The following is a 16787-nucleotide window of genomic DNA, read 5'->3' as shown; positions in this document are numbered from 1 at the left end:
TGGTCGCTGGTGTCCCCAGACCTGGGGGTCTGAGGGGGTGGGTGGCAGGAGAAGGACCTTGGTCTCAGTCATAGTGTCCTCCCGGCAGCTCGCAACTTGGCCCGGAATGGGGGAAGGTGGCCCCCAAAGCTCCCACCACTGCTGGGTCATCACCCTGTGAAGGAGCTATGAGCCTCTTCGGCTTCTGGAACACTCATCCCGTGCAGGGCCTGGCTCCATGAGGGCAGGGCAGGAAGGACCCTCTGAGACCCTCCCCATCATGGACAAGAAAGTCACGCTCAGAGAGGGAAAGGGACCTGCTCCAAGTCACACAGCATGTTGTAAAAGTTGCATGCTCTTGGTAGTCTCACTCTTCCTACCAAGTCTCCAAGAGGATTTGTCCCCTCTGGGCAGGGTTTAGGGATCGGATGAGGCTGGGGGTCCCTGGCTTGGGTCAGCGGGATTGTGTGTCTCCAGCTGTTCTGTGGTTTCAGGGTGTCAGGAAACAGCAGCTGGGAGATCCCACGGGCCTCCAAGACCGAGGAAGGGACGTATGAGTGCACGGCCATCAGCAGGGCTGGGACCGGACAAGCCAAGGCCCAGATTGTTGTCACAGGTCTGTCCTTCCCGCCATCCTTGTGTCCCCTCCCCACCTCCTTCCTGATTTTTCCCTCTAGGGTTTCCCCCAGGGTGTCTCCATCTGTGGGGGAGCATGCCAGCCAGCTGCTAGGAACTGTCCATCCCCCAGAGTCTGCTGCCCATGCGGCCACCTGCCTCCTGGAGCCCCATTTGGGCTGTCACCCAGGAGTGGCCTGCTGATCTCAGATGGAGAGAGGCCGAGCAGCCAGGCTAGGGTCATGCCCTCCTCCCCTCGGCCCTTCCAGGGCCCACCGTCCATCTGGAAACCCCCTCCCTTAATGCCTTAGGGTCCTGCCAGGATGGCACCATCCAGCTCAGGAAGGTTGGAGATTCCACAGGCCATCTAGAAATGAAATCAGCTCTGTCTTACAAATCGGGAATCTAGGGGCGCCTAGGTGGCTCAGTGTGCTAAGTGGCTCAGGTCATGATCTCAGGGTCCTGGGATTGAGCCCCACGTTGGGCTCTCTGCTCAGCAGGGAACTTTCCTCTCTCTCTCTCTCTGCCTGTCTCTGCTTACTTGTGATCTCTGTCTGTCAAATAAATAAATAAAATCTTTAAAAATAAATAAATAAACCGGGAATCTAAACTGTCGTGAAGAGAAGAAAAAGAGCCCAAGGAACGTGGAAAGATTAGCCAGTCTGCAGCCTCTAATCTCACACAGACTCGCCATGCTCCTTGCAGGAAGACCAGGGGAGTACAGACAGGCAAGAGAAGATCTGGATAAGCTCTGGTCTTATTCTAGAAACACCCTCCATAGCATTTTTTAAAAAAGGTTTGTTTATTTATTTTAGAGAAAAAGGAGAGAGAGAGAGAGCACATACATGTGGCGTGGGGAGGAAGGGGCAGAGGGAGAGAGAATCCCAAGCAGACTCCCCCATGAGCTCAGAGCCTGAAGCAGGGCTTGATCTCACACCCCTGAGATCATGACCTGAGCTGAAATCAAGAGTTGGACACTTAAGTGACTGAGCCACCAGCGCCCCCCATAGCATTTTAATTTACTTCCTTTAAGACCTTTATCTATGTATGCATTTTAAGAAAACTAGAATAGTAATTATACATATGTATTACACATCTATGTGTATGACACATAGGACAACCTGATTTTTTTTTTTATCATCTAATGATACAATGTGTCTGCAAACATGCTTCTATGGAATGAATTAACAGTTTTACTTTTACATTTTTAATTATTTTTAAAAATTTAAGCATTTATGTATTTGAGGAGGGGGGAGGGACAGAGGGAGGCAGAGAGAGAGAATCCCAAGCAGACTCTCTCCGTGGGATCGATCTCATGATCCTGGGATCATGACCTGAGCAGAAATCAAGTCGGCTGCTTAACCAACTGAGCCACCCAGGCGCCCCATGGTTTCATTTTTTATAAATGATACGGACAGGAAAAGGGAACAGTGTAAGGAAACACACACACCCATTCCTTAGACTTACTAATCACTAAAATTTTTCCATATTTGCTTTCTTGCTCTCTGGCTAAACTATTTTAAACTAAATTGTAGGGAATCCTGACATTTCAGTATTTATCTCTCTCTCTTTTTTTTTAAGAAAGTACATTTTCCCATATAATAAAAATTTTCTGATCACACCTAATAAAACGAATGATAATACCTTAGTGCTGTTTAATTTGGCTGCAGTCAGATTTTTTCATTTGCCCCAGAATATTATTTCTGGCTGGTTTCTACGGTATCGTTTTTCGGGGCTGTCAAGTTCACATGCTCTTTGGTGACAGCAGGCCGTTAGCACGTGTAACTTGTGCAGACCCAGCTCTCTCCCTGCGAGGGCTCGGGCCCACACCCCTGCTTAGACAGTCTCTGGCCTCGTCACTTACCCCTTAAACCTTGTCAAGATAGTGGTCTTAGCGCTTGCCTCTTTGGGGGCTGTGACCTCGGTTGTACATTTGGCTGTTAGGAACCCCCTGCGATCTGCAGAGAGAATAGCTCGGTATTCATCACCGTGTCCCTCTTGAGGGTGGTCTCCCGGGCTGTCCTCCCCAGGGTGGAGTCAGGGGCTCACGGCTGAGAAGAGCGGTGGAGAGCTGGCCACGTGTTGCCTTTGAGTGTCCTGTGGAACGCACGCAGATGCCGCGCAGCCCTCAGCGGGAGTGTGATGGTGGTGGGGACATCAGGGGACGTGGGGGGAATGTGTCCTCCGCCGGCAGCGCCGGTCCGGGATGGTGAGCAGATGGTCCCTCTGCTGCTCTACAGCCTGACGTGTCCTCAAGGATCCTGTGCGGGACTCTGGAGTCAGGACGCCCCCGATACCTGCAGGATGGGCCCCTCTCCATGTCAGCCCCCTCCTGTTTTCCTGTTTTTACCCCTTCAGATCCCCCGCCGCAGCTGGTCCCCGCCCCCAACATCACCGTGTCCCCGGGGGAGACTGCCATCCTGTCCTGCCAGGTCCTGAGCGATGTCCCCTACAACCTGACGTGGATCCGGGACTGGCGAGTCCTGTCGGCCTCGATGGGCAGAATCACCCAGCTGGCCGACCTGTCCCTGGAGGTCAGCGACATCAGTCCCAGTGATGGTGGGCGGTACCAGTGCCTGGCCAGCAACGCCAATGGGGTCACCAGGGCGTCCGTCTGGCTCCTGGTGCGAGGTGAGGCTCTGCCTTCTGCCTGTCCTTCCAGTTTAACACATCTACTGCCTCTCCCCAGAGCCCGTCCATCCGTGCCTCTGCCCACGCATCAGTCTGGCAGGCAACTTTAGTCCTGTGAGCGTCTTCTGAGCTTTCAGGGAAAGAGGATTCTATAGTCTCCAAGCATAAGTTTGGTGGTTCTCCCTGCTGGAAAGTTCATCCCAATATCTAACCTAAGTTTCTACTGCTGTAGGCCAAGCCGATTTCATTGTGTCCTGTTGGTTTCTCATGCCGTGAAACACCTCCATTCCTCCTCCTGCCAGTATGTTAAGGCAGGGATGGAATCTGGGAAACTTCTGGAAGTCCAGGGATCAGATGAACTTGGCAGAGGGCTGGGGGGCACTGGCCAGATGGGGTCAGGGGAGACAGTGGGAAAAGCACCCGTCTGGGCGGTTTAGGACCTGGAGGTCACCTCGGGTCTGCCCAGGGCGTACGCAGATCCCTCTCTCTGGGCCGCTATTTCCCCAAACGTGAAAATGAGCCTATTGGGACAACTGTTCTCTCTGGTGCCAACAACTCCTGGTCAGTTGCCTAGAATGTGTTGAGAAAGAGTCTGGAGCCATGTCTAGCCTCTGCCATATATACTTGCTGTGTCTGTCCCTGACATGGGAAGGGGCTGTTTACCTTTTCTAGGTGAGTTGGCCTCGTGGGGTCTGTTTGAGTCTAACAAGCCTGTTGTACTGTGAACAGAACACCTAAGTTTGTGGCCAACACATGGGCAGGACTTGGGTTCACTCAGGGTCCCTGGCGATGAGAGTTGTCCCCAGCCCTGGCATCTGCCTATCTGCCCAAGCCTCTCCAAGATGCTCAGCCCGGAGCAGAAACCCAGGGAGCTTGAGGCTCTCCCAGGGGCGTTGGGAAATTCACCTCGTGTGGCCTGGGCGGCTGCCTGGTCAGCCCAGGTTCCCAGGAAAGCCACTCCCTGGAGATTCAGGCCCTTTGGGGATGGAGAGGAGGACGGGGCTGGGCACCCAGAGCGGCGTGGCTGCCCTGACAGGCTGTCCCCTACCCGTCCACTCTTTACACCACAGGGGCCCCACAGGTCAGCATCCATTCCCGGTCCCAGCACTTCTCCCAGGGTATGGAGGTGAGCATCAGCTGCTCGGCCTCCGGGTACCCCCCGCCCCACATCTCTTGGAGCCGAGAGGGTCATGCTCTGCAAGAGGACAGCAGGTAAGAAGCCCAGGGCCAGGAGCTCTGGGACTAGGGGCAGGTGAACAATGACCTCCAGGGGACGCCTCTGGGGCTCCATCTTTCTGCCTGTAAATGGGGCGATGGCCGTGGGGAGGTGGTGCGGGGAGAGGGTAGTGCTTGCCCTGCCTTCTTTCTGGGATCATTTGAGACTCGGGAGCAAGATCAGTTTGGAAACATCGCGATGCCTCAGTATGAGTTCAGGGGTCAGGAGCTACAGTTCCAGAATCCAGCGGACCGGTGCTTGAACCCTGCCCCCGCCATCCAGGCTGTGTGACGTTGGACAAGTCGCTTTACCTTCATGAATTCACAAGCACAATCTATGTAAAGCTCCGAGCACACAGCCAGGCCCAGAGCAAGCAGTCAGTATAAAATGGCAATCACTAGTGACGCTATTAATTAAGTTGTTATTGATGATGACTGAGGTAGTTCTCGTGTGACCAGAACTGATCAGCCCCTTGGCCACTGAACATGTTGTTTTATGGCTTGACTCCAGAATCCGAGTGGATGCCCAGGGAACCCTGACCATTCAGGATGTGGCCCCAGAGGATGCTGGGAATTACAGCTGCCTGGCTGTGAATGAGGTCGGCACAGACGAGGAGACGGTCACCCTCTACTATACAGGTACTGGGCCCCGGGCATCTCAGGAGAACCTCTCTCTCTCCCTCCCTCCTTCCCACCCACAAATACTTACTGAGCACCTACTGTGTGCCAGGCCCTGGGGATACAGCAGGGAGTACATGGTCTCTGCCTGGGGGGAGCTGAAATTCTAATGGGGGGGCACGGAAGAAGCATGCAAGCAGATAATGGCACTTTTGGAGGGTGCTGTGGGAGCACAGGGCAGAAACGGGGATGGGGAAGTGTTCCAGGCGGAGGGACCTGGTGAGGCAAAGGCCCTGAGGTCAGGATGAGTCTGGGGTCCTCAAGAGGTTGGGAGAAGGCTAGTGTGGAGAGAATGGGAGGGAGTTGGGGGCGGAGACAGGGAGGGATGGGCAGCCCATGTAGGGGATTTTAGGACTTTGTAGGGTTTTAGCTTCCCTTTTTTTTTTTTTTTTGTTAAGATCTTATTTATTTATTTAAGAGAGAGGGAGAGAGCACACAAGCAGGGGGAGGGGCAAAGGGAGAGGGAGAAACAGACTCCCTGCTGAGCAGAGAGCCCTACGGACATGGGACTCAATCCCGGGACCCTGAGAGCATGACCTGAGCTGAAGGCAGCCACTTAACCAACTGAGCCACCCAGATGCCCCACATTTTGGCTGTTACGGCAAATTCAATGAGAAAAATGTGTGTAGGGTGGGTTGGTTCCAAGAGTGGCTGGCTTTCATTTGAGGTCCTGGGTCAGAAACTTCTAAGAAAGCAACAGGGGCCAGATCTTTCTGGGTGACGGTCCCTGACTGGTAGAGGGGTAGGGAAGAAGGCAGGGGTGCGGCTCCTTCTCTGTCCTCACCTCTTCCCCTAGGAAAATCTGCACTGTTGCTCTAGGGAGTCTGTGGGTGGGTCCCAAGTTCCCCATCTGTTCCCACGCAGACCCACCGTCCATCTCGGCCGTGAACGCGGTGGTGCTGGCCGCTGTCGGGGATGAGGCTGTGCTGGTGTGTGACGTGTCCGGGGTGCCACCACCCCGGGTCATCTGGTATCGAGGTACGTCAGGTGGGAGAGGGGCCTGGGGAATGGTCCCTCTGGGGCCCCTGGAGGATCCGCTTTCCAGAATGGTCATGGGGTAGTGGCCCTACAAATGGGGTGTCTGGGGGGCTGGCCCGTTCCAGTAGCACCCTATCGCCCAGCTCCGTGGCCAGAAACAGGATTTAGAGTAGGCTCAGATTTAAATTCTGCCTCCCCTGGGTGACAGTGGGCAGGTGGCCTGGCATCGCTGAGCCTGCTTCCTCATCCGGGAAACGGGAGCATCAGATAGGTCAGTTGTGTGAGGGTGACATGAGTTCATGGAAGTGAAATGTTTAGAATAGGCCTGGAACACAGGCTGGGCTCGGTGTTCTTTTTTTTTTTTTTAATATTTTATTTATTTATTTGAGGGAGAGGGAGAAGAGCAGACTCCCCGCTGAGCAGGGAGCCTGCTGCGGGGCTCGATCCCAGGACCCCCAGGATCCCGACCTAAGCCGAAAACAGATGCTTCACCCACTGAGTCCCGCAGGTGCCCCCGGGCTTGGTGTTCTTAGTGACCGTGACGGTGATGCGGTTAATCTGGAAACAGGGCCATTGTTACAAGGGCTGTTCTGAGGCTCTTTTGAGTGAATGGGTCCAGAAGGGCTTCCCGATGCCAGACTCGGAGCTGGAGTTCGGCTGCTGGGAGTGTTCTGGAACCCCCTGCAGGGGCTGCTCCTGTCTTTCCAGGAGTAGACTCCCAGCTCCCTCTCAAGGGTCAGCCTTTGCCCGTGTTGCCCTCTCTGACCTGGAGGCACTCTATCATTCATGGCACCTGTCTGCCAGCTTGTCAGAGCCCACCTTGACCTTGACACAGGCAGAAGCAGCTCAGAGTCTGAGCATGTGCCAGGCCACCCCTGGGTGGCAGAGGTCCCGGGACTCCTGGCTCCGTGCTCGTGTCTCTCCTATTCCGGCTGAGCACCCGCCCCGGGAACCCTTTGTCAAAAGGGCCTCTCTCAGTGGGACATTATTCAGGCTGGAAGAGAAGTGGAGTTCAAAATCGTACAACAATGTCAACTCAGCCATCGCCCCTGAACTGTGCTCTTGAAAGTGGTTAAGATGGCAAATTTTGTTCTGGGTTTTTTTTACCATGATTAAAAAAAATTCTTTTTTAAAAAAAGATTTATTGGGGCACCTGGGTGGCTCAGTGGATTAAAAAAAGATTTATTTATTTATTTATTTATTTGACAGACAGAGATCACAAGTAGCAGAGAGGCAGAGAGAGAGAGAGAGAGGAAGGGAAGCAGGCTCCCTGCCTAGCAGAGAGCCCGATATGGGGCTCGATCCCAGGACCAAGGGATCATGACCCGAGCCGAAGGCAGAGGCTTTAACCCACTGAGCCACCCAGGTGTGCCCCCCCATTTTTTTTTTAATTTGAAAAGAAGGGGAGAAATTCTGAAAACAGCACAGAGGAGCGTGGGGGCCATATGCGGAGAGAAATCAGCCATCCCTGGAAGGAAACATACTCTAGGATTCCCCTTACACGGGGACCTAGATGAGGCAGATGCGTAGGGACAGGAAGGAAAAGAGTGGGCACCAGGGCCTAGGTGTTGGGGGGCTGGGGACAGAGTTTCAGTTTGCGAAGCTGGGAAAGTTCTGGAGAAGGATGGAGGTGAGGGTTGCACCGTAATGTGGGCCTATTTCATGCCACTGAACTGGACACTCAGAATGCTTAAAAACTGGTCAAATTTTGTGTTACGTACATTTCTCCACAATAAAAGCAGTAAAAATAAAAAAATTATATTAAAATCTAGAAAGTGGGTTTGGATCAGGGGAGCCTGGGCGTAGTAGACCACAGCAGGGAGACAGGAGGGGGGCCTCGGGGTGGGTTTTGGGAGGCCTGCCTGGGGTCAGGCGTCAGAGAAGCAGCCATGGCTGGGGTGTGTTCCTCCCAGTCTGGAGCCTGGGCGGAGGTTGGGGACCAACCAGGCAAGGAGTCTGCGGGTGCTGAGCCTGTCACACATGGGGGGACAGGCGGGGCCTCGCTCCTCGTCAGCAGAGGGGCAAAGGGAAAGCCCCCCACCGTGGGACCGGAGCCAGGAGGGCTGACTTAAACCTTCTTTTTAGAAAATTGTAAAATGCATATAACAAACTTTACATCGTAACCCTTTTTAGGGATACCGCTCGGTAGTGCTAAATACCTTCGCGCTGTCGTACAACAGTTACTGGCCTCTGTTTCCAGAACTCTGTTCCTCTTACAAAACTGAAACTCTGTCCCTGTTAAATAACAGGGGTCCTGGCTTTTGGGGAGCAACCTTGCCCCATTCGGCCCCTCCCAGGCCTCGGCCCAGTGCAGCTCCAGGAGCCCGAGGGTCGGGAAGGCTCAGCAGCCTCTGTGGCCACCATGGGCACCTGCCTGATGCTTTCCCGTCTTTGGTCCAGGGGGTCTTGAAATGATTCTGGCCCCCGAAGCCTCCAGCTCCGGGACACTGCGGATCCCAGCAGCTCGGGAGAGGGACGCTGGCACCTACACCTGCCGGGCCGTCAATGAGATGGGCGATGCGTCTGCAGAGATCCGGCTGGAGGTTGGACGTGAGTGCCCCCTGCCCCTTTGCCCCACCTCTGAGCAGGGAGGAGGGATCGCCCCTGTAGAGTACGCTGGTACAGAATCTGTATCGTGTGGGTCTGGAGCACATGGGACCAAGGACACAATGCCTCTCACTGAGTGACAGATTTCCCCAAAACTCTGTGGCTTAAACAGTAAGCATTTACTCACTGGCATTTCTGGAAGGCCAGGGTTTGGCCTGGCTGGGTGGCGGAGGCTCGGAGGCTGTCATGAGATTGCAGGGGATGCTTAGCGGGGGACGTGTCATCCGAAGGCTTGACTGGGGCTGGAGGAGCCGGTCTGGATTCACTCCCGCGGCGGCTTGCGGGATGCCTCTGTGCATCCACCATGTGCGTGTCTCTAGAAGGCTTCTCCTGACATGGATTCCCACAAGCAAGGGAGCTAAGAGAGAGAGAGACTGACCAAGAGGGAGAGAGAAAAGAGAGAAAGAGAGAGGGAGAAGGAGAGAGGGGGGTGAAAAGTGGGGGGAGGGGGAGGGAGAGAATCCCACAAGGAAGCTGCAGTCTTTATATCCAGCCCGTCCTAGAAGGGACAGACACTCACTTCTGCCATATTCTGTTGGTCACAGAGACCAACCCTGCCACACAGTGGGTGGGAGGGGCTACTCAAGTGTGTGTGTACCAGGAGGCTGGGGTCCTTGGGGGCTGCCTGCCACAGAGACCAGCATTGTCCTCCCCGAGGCCCGAGTTCCCGTCTTGTCTCCATCACTTGCCATCTGTGTGCTTTGGTTGAGTCACTGACTCTCAGTTTCCCTATCTGTAAAATGGAGCTGATCATGGGCAAATAATGCTTAGCACAGGGTTTGGCCCATCTTGGGTGCTTAATAAGCAGAGGGGTGATTATCCCCATTTCACAGATGAGGAGTCTGGGTTCTTCTGCAGCAACTCACGGCCTTGACATCTGCATTCTGGGCTTGCACGAGTTCCGTGGGGATGGCTCGGAGTTGTAGACACAGCTCCTGGGCATGCTGGGCCAGTGCGAACCGGGCTCTGAGGGGCTTGCTGTGGCCACGGTGGGGAGGCAGATGCGGGGAGTCCCGGGAAAGCACAGAGAAATAGCAGGGTGCTGGTCTTGGCTGGGTGGGATGGCCAAGGGGCTCCCCAAGGACGGTGGGGGGCCCTGAGGGGAGCAGGTTCGGGCCCTGAGGACACTGGCACCAAGTCAGGGTTGGATCCCCCAGGCTTGGGGTACCCTTAGCCTCTGTTTTGTTCCGTCCCTCCTTCCTCCAGCACGTGGTCCCCAGGGGGCCAGGCCCTGCGCTAGGGACACAACGGCACTACTCAGCATCTGCTTTTGTGTCGCTCTTGGTGTCAAGGAGAGAGACGGCAAACGGACAAGTGGGATCTCAGGGTCAGGAGCGTTTGCAGGTGGCATCTGTGGGGAGCTGTGGGTGCCCAGAGAAGGGGTCCAAACGACACTGCAGGCTGGGAAGGCTTCTTGGAGGAGGTGATGTCCGGGATGAACCCAGAAGCCGTCAGGCAGGTGATGAGCTGGGGAGCCGTGCTCGAGGCAAGCGGAGTGGCAGGAGCAGACCTCCTGCGGCAAGAGAAGCGAGCCGGGGAGTAGGACCGAGCCGGGGCCGAGGGGCGCCCGGGGGCTGCTGACTGCTCTGGGTCGTGCTTGCCTCAGGAGACCAGCACAGTCTAGGCTTTCTCCTGTGAGGGTCAGGAGAGTTTTTAGGGTAGAGAAGGATGTGCTTCAGTGTTCCCTATAGAGGGTGTGCTGTGTGGCTCCCTCTCGGGTGGGGCGGGGTGGGTGGGGAAAGCCACGGGCTTAGAGCCTGATAGCAAGAAACACGGAAGCCAGGATTTCTGTGAAATTTGCCACTGCCAGGGCCGGCTCTACGCCTGTCTTGTGCACTAGCACGTGAACCTCACAACTCTTTGAGGCGGGTTCGGTCATTACCTCCTGTAGGAACGGGAGAAAGCACAGAGAGCTTAAGGAACTCGTCCAAGGTCACACAGCTGGTGAGTGGCAGAGCTGAGATCTGAACCCAGGGCCCAGGCCTTTGGCCCCTGGAGGGCATCCCCTATGCTCAGCGGCAGGGTGAGCTCGGACTTGCTTCCCCACCCTGAGGCTCGGGTCCCTGGTCAGTGAACTCTCTGGGACGTTATACGTGTGCGAGGTGAGACAGGCCTGGGGCGGCGGGTTCTGATCCACGCCGCTGTCATTGTTAATAATAGGTTCTGGGTGAACGGAGAAGGCTCTCCAGGCAGGGCTGTTCTTGGCTTTGTCACAGGCAGGCATCCTCTGCTCCGTGTCTGATTTCTTTTCAGCGGTGCCTTATTTCTTTGGGTCCAGCCTGACAAGCCCGCCTGGTCCTGGCCTTCACCTGTTAGCGATGGACCTTAGGGCTGGTTCCCTGGGTCAGAGGAGACGTCTGGTACCCCAGAGGCGGGCTTCTTGGCCACAGGTGGCCTTCGGCTTGAGGTCAGGGAAGGGATGGACTGTGGCCCAGCACCAGCGTGTCTGGGAGAGTTGGCCTGGCAGCGGCGGTGGGAAATCGAATTTCCTGCCCATCTGGGTGGCAGCTGTGGCCCGGCCTTCCTAGCCAGGCGGGCAGAGCCTTCCAGGGCGGGGAACGGCTGGGCGCTGTGCCCACCTCCTGCTGCTGAGCTGGGAACCGGCTTCCTGGCCGTGTTTGGGAAGGAGGGCGGCGAGTGCCCGTGTTGGTGGCCCCCATCCCCTGTGGGTCCGGCTTCTGGTAGACTCGATTCCTGCATCGATGACCCCCAGACCCCCCTGCTTCTTCGGCCAAGGTATCGGCCTCCCTGAGCCTTCCTTTCCGCATCTGTGCAAAGGGAGGATAGCAGTAGAGCTTTGCTCATAGGGTCCTTGAGAGATTTAATGAGAGAACGGGCGTCGCTCGGGGCTTGAATGGAGCAGATGCTCAACACGCCAGCTGCCCCGGGCCTGGGGAGACAGGCCGATCCATCACAGGGCTGAAGACCGGGCTCCCAGCAGGCACGCCTTCCCCAATTTCAGCGCCCTTTCTGTTCCCTTTCTGTTCCTTCCCTGCTCTGAGCGAACTTATCTGCACCTGCTGGGTTCTCCCTCGAAAGCGAGGATGCTCGTTCCTCCCTGTGTTTCCTCCTTTCCGCCGCTGCCTTCTGTTCCCGGCCTGGGAGCCCCAGGTTGCCGGGTAGATGAGCAGGGGGTAAGAGCTTGTGTTTGGGGGAGCATAGGGGCCCCCCTGGCCAGCCTGGGGGAACAGGAGAGAAGCAGCTCTGGCTTTTCCGTCAGGCACAGCAGGCATGGACCCAGGACCTGGGATGGGGCCAGAGCCCAGGGACAAGGCTCTGATTTTCATTTCTTTTAAAAAATCAGAAGGAAATGGATGGATGACAACAAGTAGATGACAAGGAATCCGGCCTGGATCGTGTTCGCCTTTATGTCAGTGCGGCTGTAGACTAGAACTGTCGATAGTTGTCTGAGACGAAGAGGCCCAAGGGAGTGTGCCCCAGTGCTGGCGGCCCCGGCCCAGTGGCAGGAACCGTCCCAGGAGGGGGATGTGGAGACCGTTCCCCCCCGTCACAGACATCCTGACATTCCCTCAATGCAGGGCCAGTTTGTGGTCCCTTGCTGGGGTGCTGCAGGGCTCCCCTGGAAGTCTGTGAGGAGGGGGCCTGAAGGCAGGGATGGCTGACCCACTGATGAGTCTCTGGGAAGGGCGCCGGGTTGGGAACCCAGTCCCCACGGACACGCTGTAGGACTCAGGGTCAGCCCTGCCTCTGCCCCCAGCCTCAGTTTCCCCCGTCTGCAAATGAGGGGACCACAGGACCTTCAGCTCTAGCATATGAGGATTCTGGGGCTCTGCCTTATTTGGGGGCTCCAGTGAGGACTGGCACAGGAGGGATGGCTGTGCTGGAGGCTGGCGTTTTCTGGGTGGGATCAATCTGAGTCTGGGATCTGGCTGCTTTGGAATCCACCCCAAAGAGAGGACAGGAGGGGTGGGTGCGGCTCTGGCTGAAACAGCAGCCAAGTTGCTCCCGAGGACGCAGGGGGACACCGGGGTGCGGTGGGTGAGAGCCTGGGCCTTAGCAGTAGCCAGACCCAAGCTTGGAGCCCATCTCCGCGGTTGACTTGGAGCTGTGCCCTTGGGCAGATTCCTGATCTTTCTGAACCTCAGTTTCCTCATCTTCAAAATGGGGTTGATGAAACTGTGTTTCTGAAAGCTCCATCACCATGCCTGTCCCTCAGTAGGCATTCCAGAATCTGCCCTCTGTACGGGTTATTTGCTGTTAGAGGCCGGCTGTCCCTTTTGGGGGGCGCGTTCAGGACTGGGAGGAGAAAGGGGAAGAGTGTGCGCTTTGCGGTGTCCCAGAGCCTGGAGACAAAGCTGGGCTGTTTGGGGGCTAAGGAAGGGCGGGTCAGGAAGCAGGTCTGGCTGGACGGAGTGGGTAAAGGCAGACTCTGGGGGTATCTCCCCAGCAAGGGGGGATGGCAGAGCCACGCCTCCTGGGGCCAGGCCTCTGCAGGACCAATGATCCTGACTGAGGCGAGCCCGGAACAGAGGTTTTCCGGGATCCTGGGCTGCGGCAGATGCGAGGTACCACCAACAAAGATAGGCATGCGGGTGGCGTGTGAGGCCGGCTCCGAGACTGTTGGGTCTTCCTTGCAGTAATTTTCCAAGTTGTGTTTATATCTCCTTGGAACATCCCTAATCCCCAGGCCAGGAGGGAAATTTGACGTCATGATTTGGATGGACGGGGGAGATGTCTGGAGGGAGGCGGACAGAACAAAAGGGTGGAGGGTTTTCCATGGTGTTGGATGCCATGGGGTTAAGAAAAGGCTAGGGGACCTTCCTGGTCGCAGGTCTGGGGACAGGGACCTGAGAACTGTGCCTATACGCTGTGGGGACAAGGCCCGGATCCATCTGGAATTGGCCTGGCTCCTGGCCTGCCAGGATCATGAATTCCTATTTTGGGAAACAACTTATTTTCTCTTGATTATAAATATAAGACAGGGCTTAGAAGAAACACTGTGAACTGTGAACAGTGGTGACTCTGGGGAAGGGCATGAGGTTTGCGGTGACTCTGGGGAAGGGCATGAGGTTTGGGGTGTGTGGAGGAAAAATGGGGGGAAATATATTTGTGTGTTACTAGAGTTTTGTTTGATTCTTGTGAGCAGGGCCATTCTTGTCTGGGACGTTTGTCCTGGTGCTATGATTAAGACAGCCCTGGTCATGCTCCAGTGTCCTGTTTGGACCATCAGGTGTAAGGCCACCTCATTTATTGTAAGCCTGTTTTCGTTTTGTGGTGGAGTTTTATATACTCCTTACGAAAAGATCAGCAGAGACGTAGAGAGGAGAGAGAAGGTGGCCATTCATCTCTCCACGGATTCGGCTCTTGGGGGTCAGGGAATGGTCGCCCAAGTTCAGGACATCTACAAGAGGAAGGTGGAGGTGGCCGAGGTGGGGTGGAGGGTCTCCGAGGTGGTGGGGCTCCTGTGGCTGGAGCTTGACTTGCTGCCCCTCAGAGGTGGGCTTCCCGGGAGGTGTTGCTGCTAAAAGCTGGCCTGTTGCCTCCGCCTGCATGGCGAGGCCCTTGTGACCCCATGCAGGGGTATGAGGCGTGGCGGCAACTTCTTCCCGCCAAAGGCCGCTCCCTCTGCCTAATCCCCAAGAGCTCTCCAGGGCTGGACCAAGCCAAGCTCAGGTTGGCTCTGGAGCCCTGGGTGTGATTCAGCCCCAGGTTCACAGGGTGAGGTTGGGAGAAATGGAAGCTCCCAACAATGGGAGGGGAGGCGGGCGGCGGGTTAGGGTTACAAGTTCAGCCCCCAGGCATGGCTGACCAGTCCTCTCCCTGCAGATGCGCCCCGGCTGATGGAGCTGCCCCGGGACGTCACCGTGGAGCTGGGGAAGAGCGCCCTCCTGGCGTGCCGGGCCTCAGGCCGCCCGCCCCCAAAGGTCACCTGGCGCCGTGGAGATGGCCAGCCACTGGGGCCCGGGCGGGGCAGCAGGACCGGGCAGCCCGATTCGGGAGTGCTGTTCTTTGAGAGTAAGACACTGGGGCTGGAGGTGGGTGGCCAGGGAAGGCAGGATGGTGTCTGATAGTCTCGGCCCCCAGGCTGGGGGGCTAGGAGCAGAGCCTTGACCCTGGCAATGACCATGGGTAAGGTGGTCGCGAGGTCATATTTTGGTTGGCTGACCCCGGGCAAGCCGTTCTGCTAGTCTGACCCCGAGGCAGTGGTAAGGACAGAAGCTGCCACTTGTGTTTCCTGAAAGGCTGCCTGGAGGGGTTGCTATGTGGGTCTTACACAGGAAGTGCCCAGCATGGTTCCTGACACAGGTAAAGTGTTCTGTGCTTTAACAATTGTCACGGCCACCATTGTCACTACTACGATCACTTGCCCAGATGCCGGCCACTGTGTCTGCATCGGGGACCCCATCCCTCACACCGCAAGGCACAGGGATTCACAGATGGGCCCCATTCCTGCCCTTCCAAGGCCTGGCTGCTTCTCCCAGCCCTCCTACCTCCCCTCTGCAGGGCTGGGCTCTGCTGAGGGCTTCCTGCCCCTTGCGGGGGCTGGAGCAGAGGTGTGCCTGGGCAGTCAAGCCTGCCCCTTTCTGCCCCTCAGGTGTGGTCCCTGAAGACCAGGCCCAGTATGTCTGTGAAGCTCAAAATATGTTTGGGAAGGTCCGGGCAGAGGCCCAGCTCGTCGTGACTGGACATGGTTCGCTGGTGGAGCTAGGGGAGGAGGGTTTGGGGGGAGATCGGGGCCCCTGGGGAGGCCCCCCCTATGGCTGTCCACCCTCTGGAACAGATGTGTCCCTGCCCAGTTCTCCAAGAGGAGCCTCTGGACCCCTCCTTCCTGTGCAGCATGCCCCAGAAAGTGCACCTTGGACTTGAGGATCCCTTATCCTGATGCTCCCACTGGTTCCCTGGGGAGGAGTGGGGGGGCTGTGGGGCCTCTGTCCCCCAGATGACCACCCGTGGGAATCTGGGTGACCCCTACCATCTCCTGTCCCCACAGTCCCCCCGCAGATCGCCAGCAGCGCCTCTACTGTCCGGGTGCTGGAGAGACAGCCGGTGTCCCTGCCCTGTATCATCCTGGCTGGGAGGCCCTTCCCGGAGAGGCGCTGGCTCAGGGCCAGCCTGCCCGTGAGTGCTGGCTCTTTGGGCGCAGTGGCCCTAGTGCCGGGGCACGGAGAGGCTGCTGTGTAACCCGTGACCTCCGCTTCGCTCTTTGCTTGCTTGGGACTGTGCTCTTTCTTCCTCCCTCTTTCCTGCATCCTTCCAGAAACTCTCTGACAAGTGCGCTGAAAGCCTCTGTCGCCCTCTCAAGTCCTGCTGAGGATCGTGTGGCTGCTGGTCCCCGCCGGAGAGCTACGGAAGGACCTCGGGCTCCATCAGTGCTGAGGCTAGGGAGCAGAAAGTTGGGGGGCACAGAGACAGTGCTTTCACCACCCCCCGATTCTGAGAGCTTTGCAGAGGCCGATCATGCTACTGACTCCCCCTGCAGCCTGCGTGGTTGCCCATGACCCTGAGGAGGCCCCTGCTTGGGGGTGTGGGCTGTGGCGGTGAGGAGCCCTCCCGACGAGGATCGGAGGGGCAGAGCGAAAGGGGTGGCCCTGGGCCTTGTTGAGGCCAGGACGGGGAGTGGCTGGAGATGCGGAGTCTGTTTCAGTAAGGATGCTGGGCAGAAACCCCCTCAGGCTTGCTCAGCCCATAAAGGCCTAGCCCCGGGATGGCTCAGGAGCAGCTTCTAGAACCTGAGGGCAGGGTGTGAGGCTGGACCTCTGGGACAGGGTCAAGAAGGCCGAACCCCCTCCCCAAAGATGGGCTGACCTTACATCTTCTCAGAGGTTACCCCAGGCCCCATTCCGGACCAACACTCCCTGCCCTACCCTAGTCCCCATGGGGACACATCTGGGCAGCCACCAGGAGCTGCTGTCTCTGCTTTTCTCTCTGGGACCACATCTGGTGTGGTGGCAGCTCTGTCCTACTCCATGTGGCTCTGTTCTCACTGGGATTTTGTCCCTCCTCTCTGTAACCTTGGAGTGGAAGGGCCTTGGAGCCCCAGCCCCTGCGCAGGAAAGGCTCTGGCCCCAACCCTGCACTCTTGGGAGAGGCTCCCATTGGCCCACGGGGGTCAGGCAGCTTGT

General features: G+C 57.0%; 1 protein-coding gene across 1 annotated transcript in view; it reads left to right on the top strand.

Annotated features, from left to right (window-relative positions):
- Window positions 1-16787, top strand: part of HMCN2 (hemicentin 2) — a 144235-nt gene that overhangs the window by 34797 nt on the left and 92651 nt on the right. The window contains exons 10-18 of the mRNA XM_059141359.1: window positions 474-595; window positions 2953-3225; window positions 4296-4437; window positions 4952-5079; window positions 5983-6096; window positions 8497-8646; window positions 14491-14679; window positions 15260-15355; window positions 15656-15783. Of these exons, the coding sequence (XP_058997342.1) occupies window positions 474-595; window positions 2953-3225; window positions 4296-4437; window positions 4952-5079; window positions 5983-6096; window positions 8497-8646; window positions 14491-14679; window positions 15260-15355; window positions 15656-15783 (1342 nt within the window). The remainder of the gene's footprint in view (window positions 1-473; window positions 596-2952; window positions 3226-4295; window positions 4438-4951; window positions 5080-5982; window positions 6097-8496; window positions 8647-14490; window positions 14680-15259; window positions 15356-15655; window positions 15784-16787) is intronic.

Source organism: Mustela lutreola, chromosome 12 (genome assembly GCF_030435805.1).
Source record: "Mustela lutreola isolate mMusLut2 chromosome 12, mMusLut2.pri, whole genome shotgun sequence".
NCBI classification, from domain to species: domain Eukaryota; kingdom Metazoa; phylum Chordata; class Mammalia; order Carnivora; family Mustelidae; genus Mustela; species Mustela lutreola.
The sequence above is the reverse complement of the archived record's forward strand: the minus strand, read 5'-3'. Positions and strand labels throughout refer to the sequence as shown.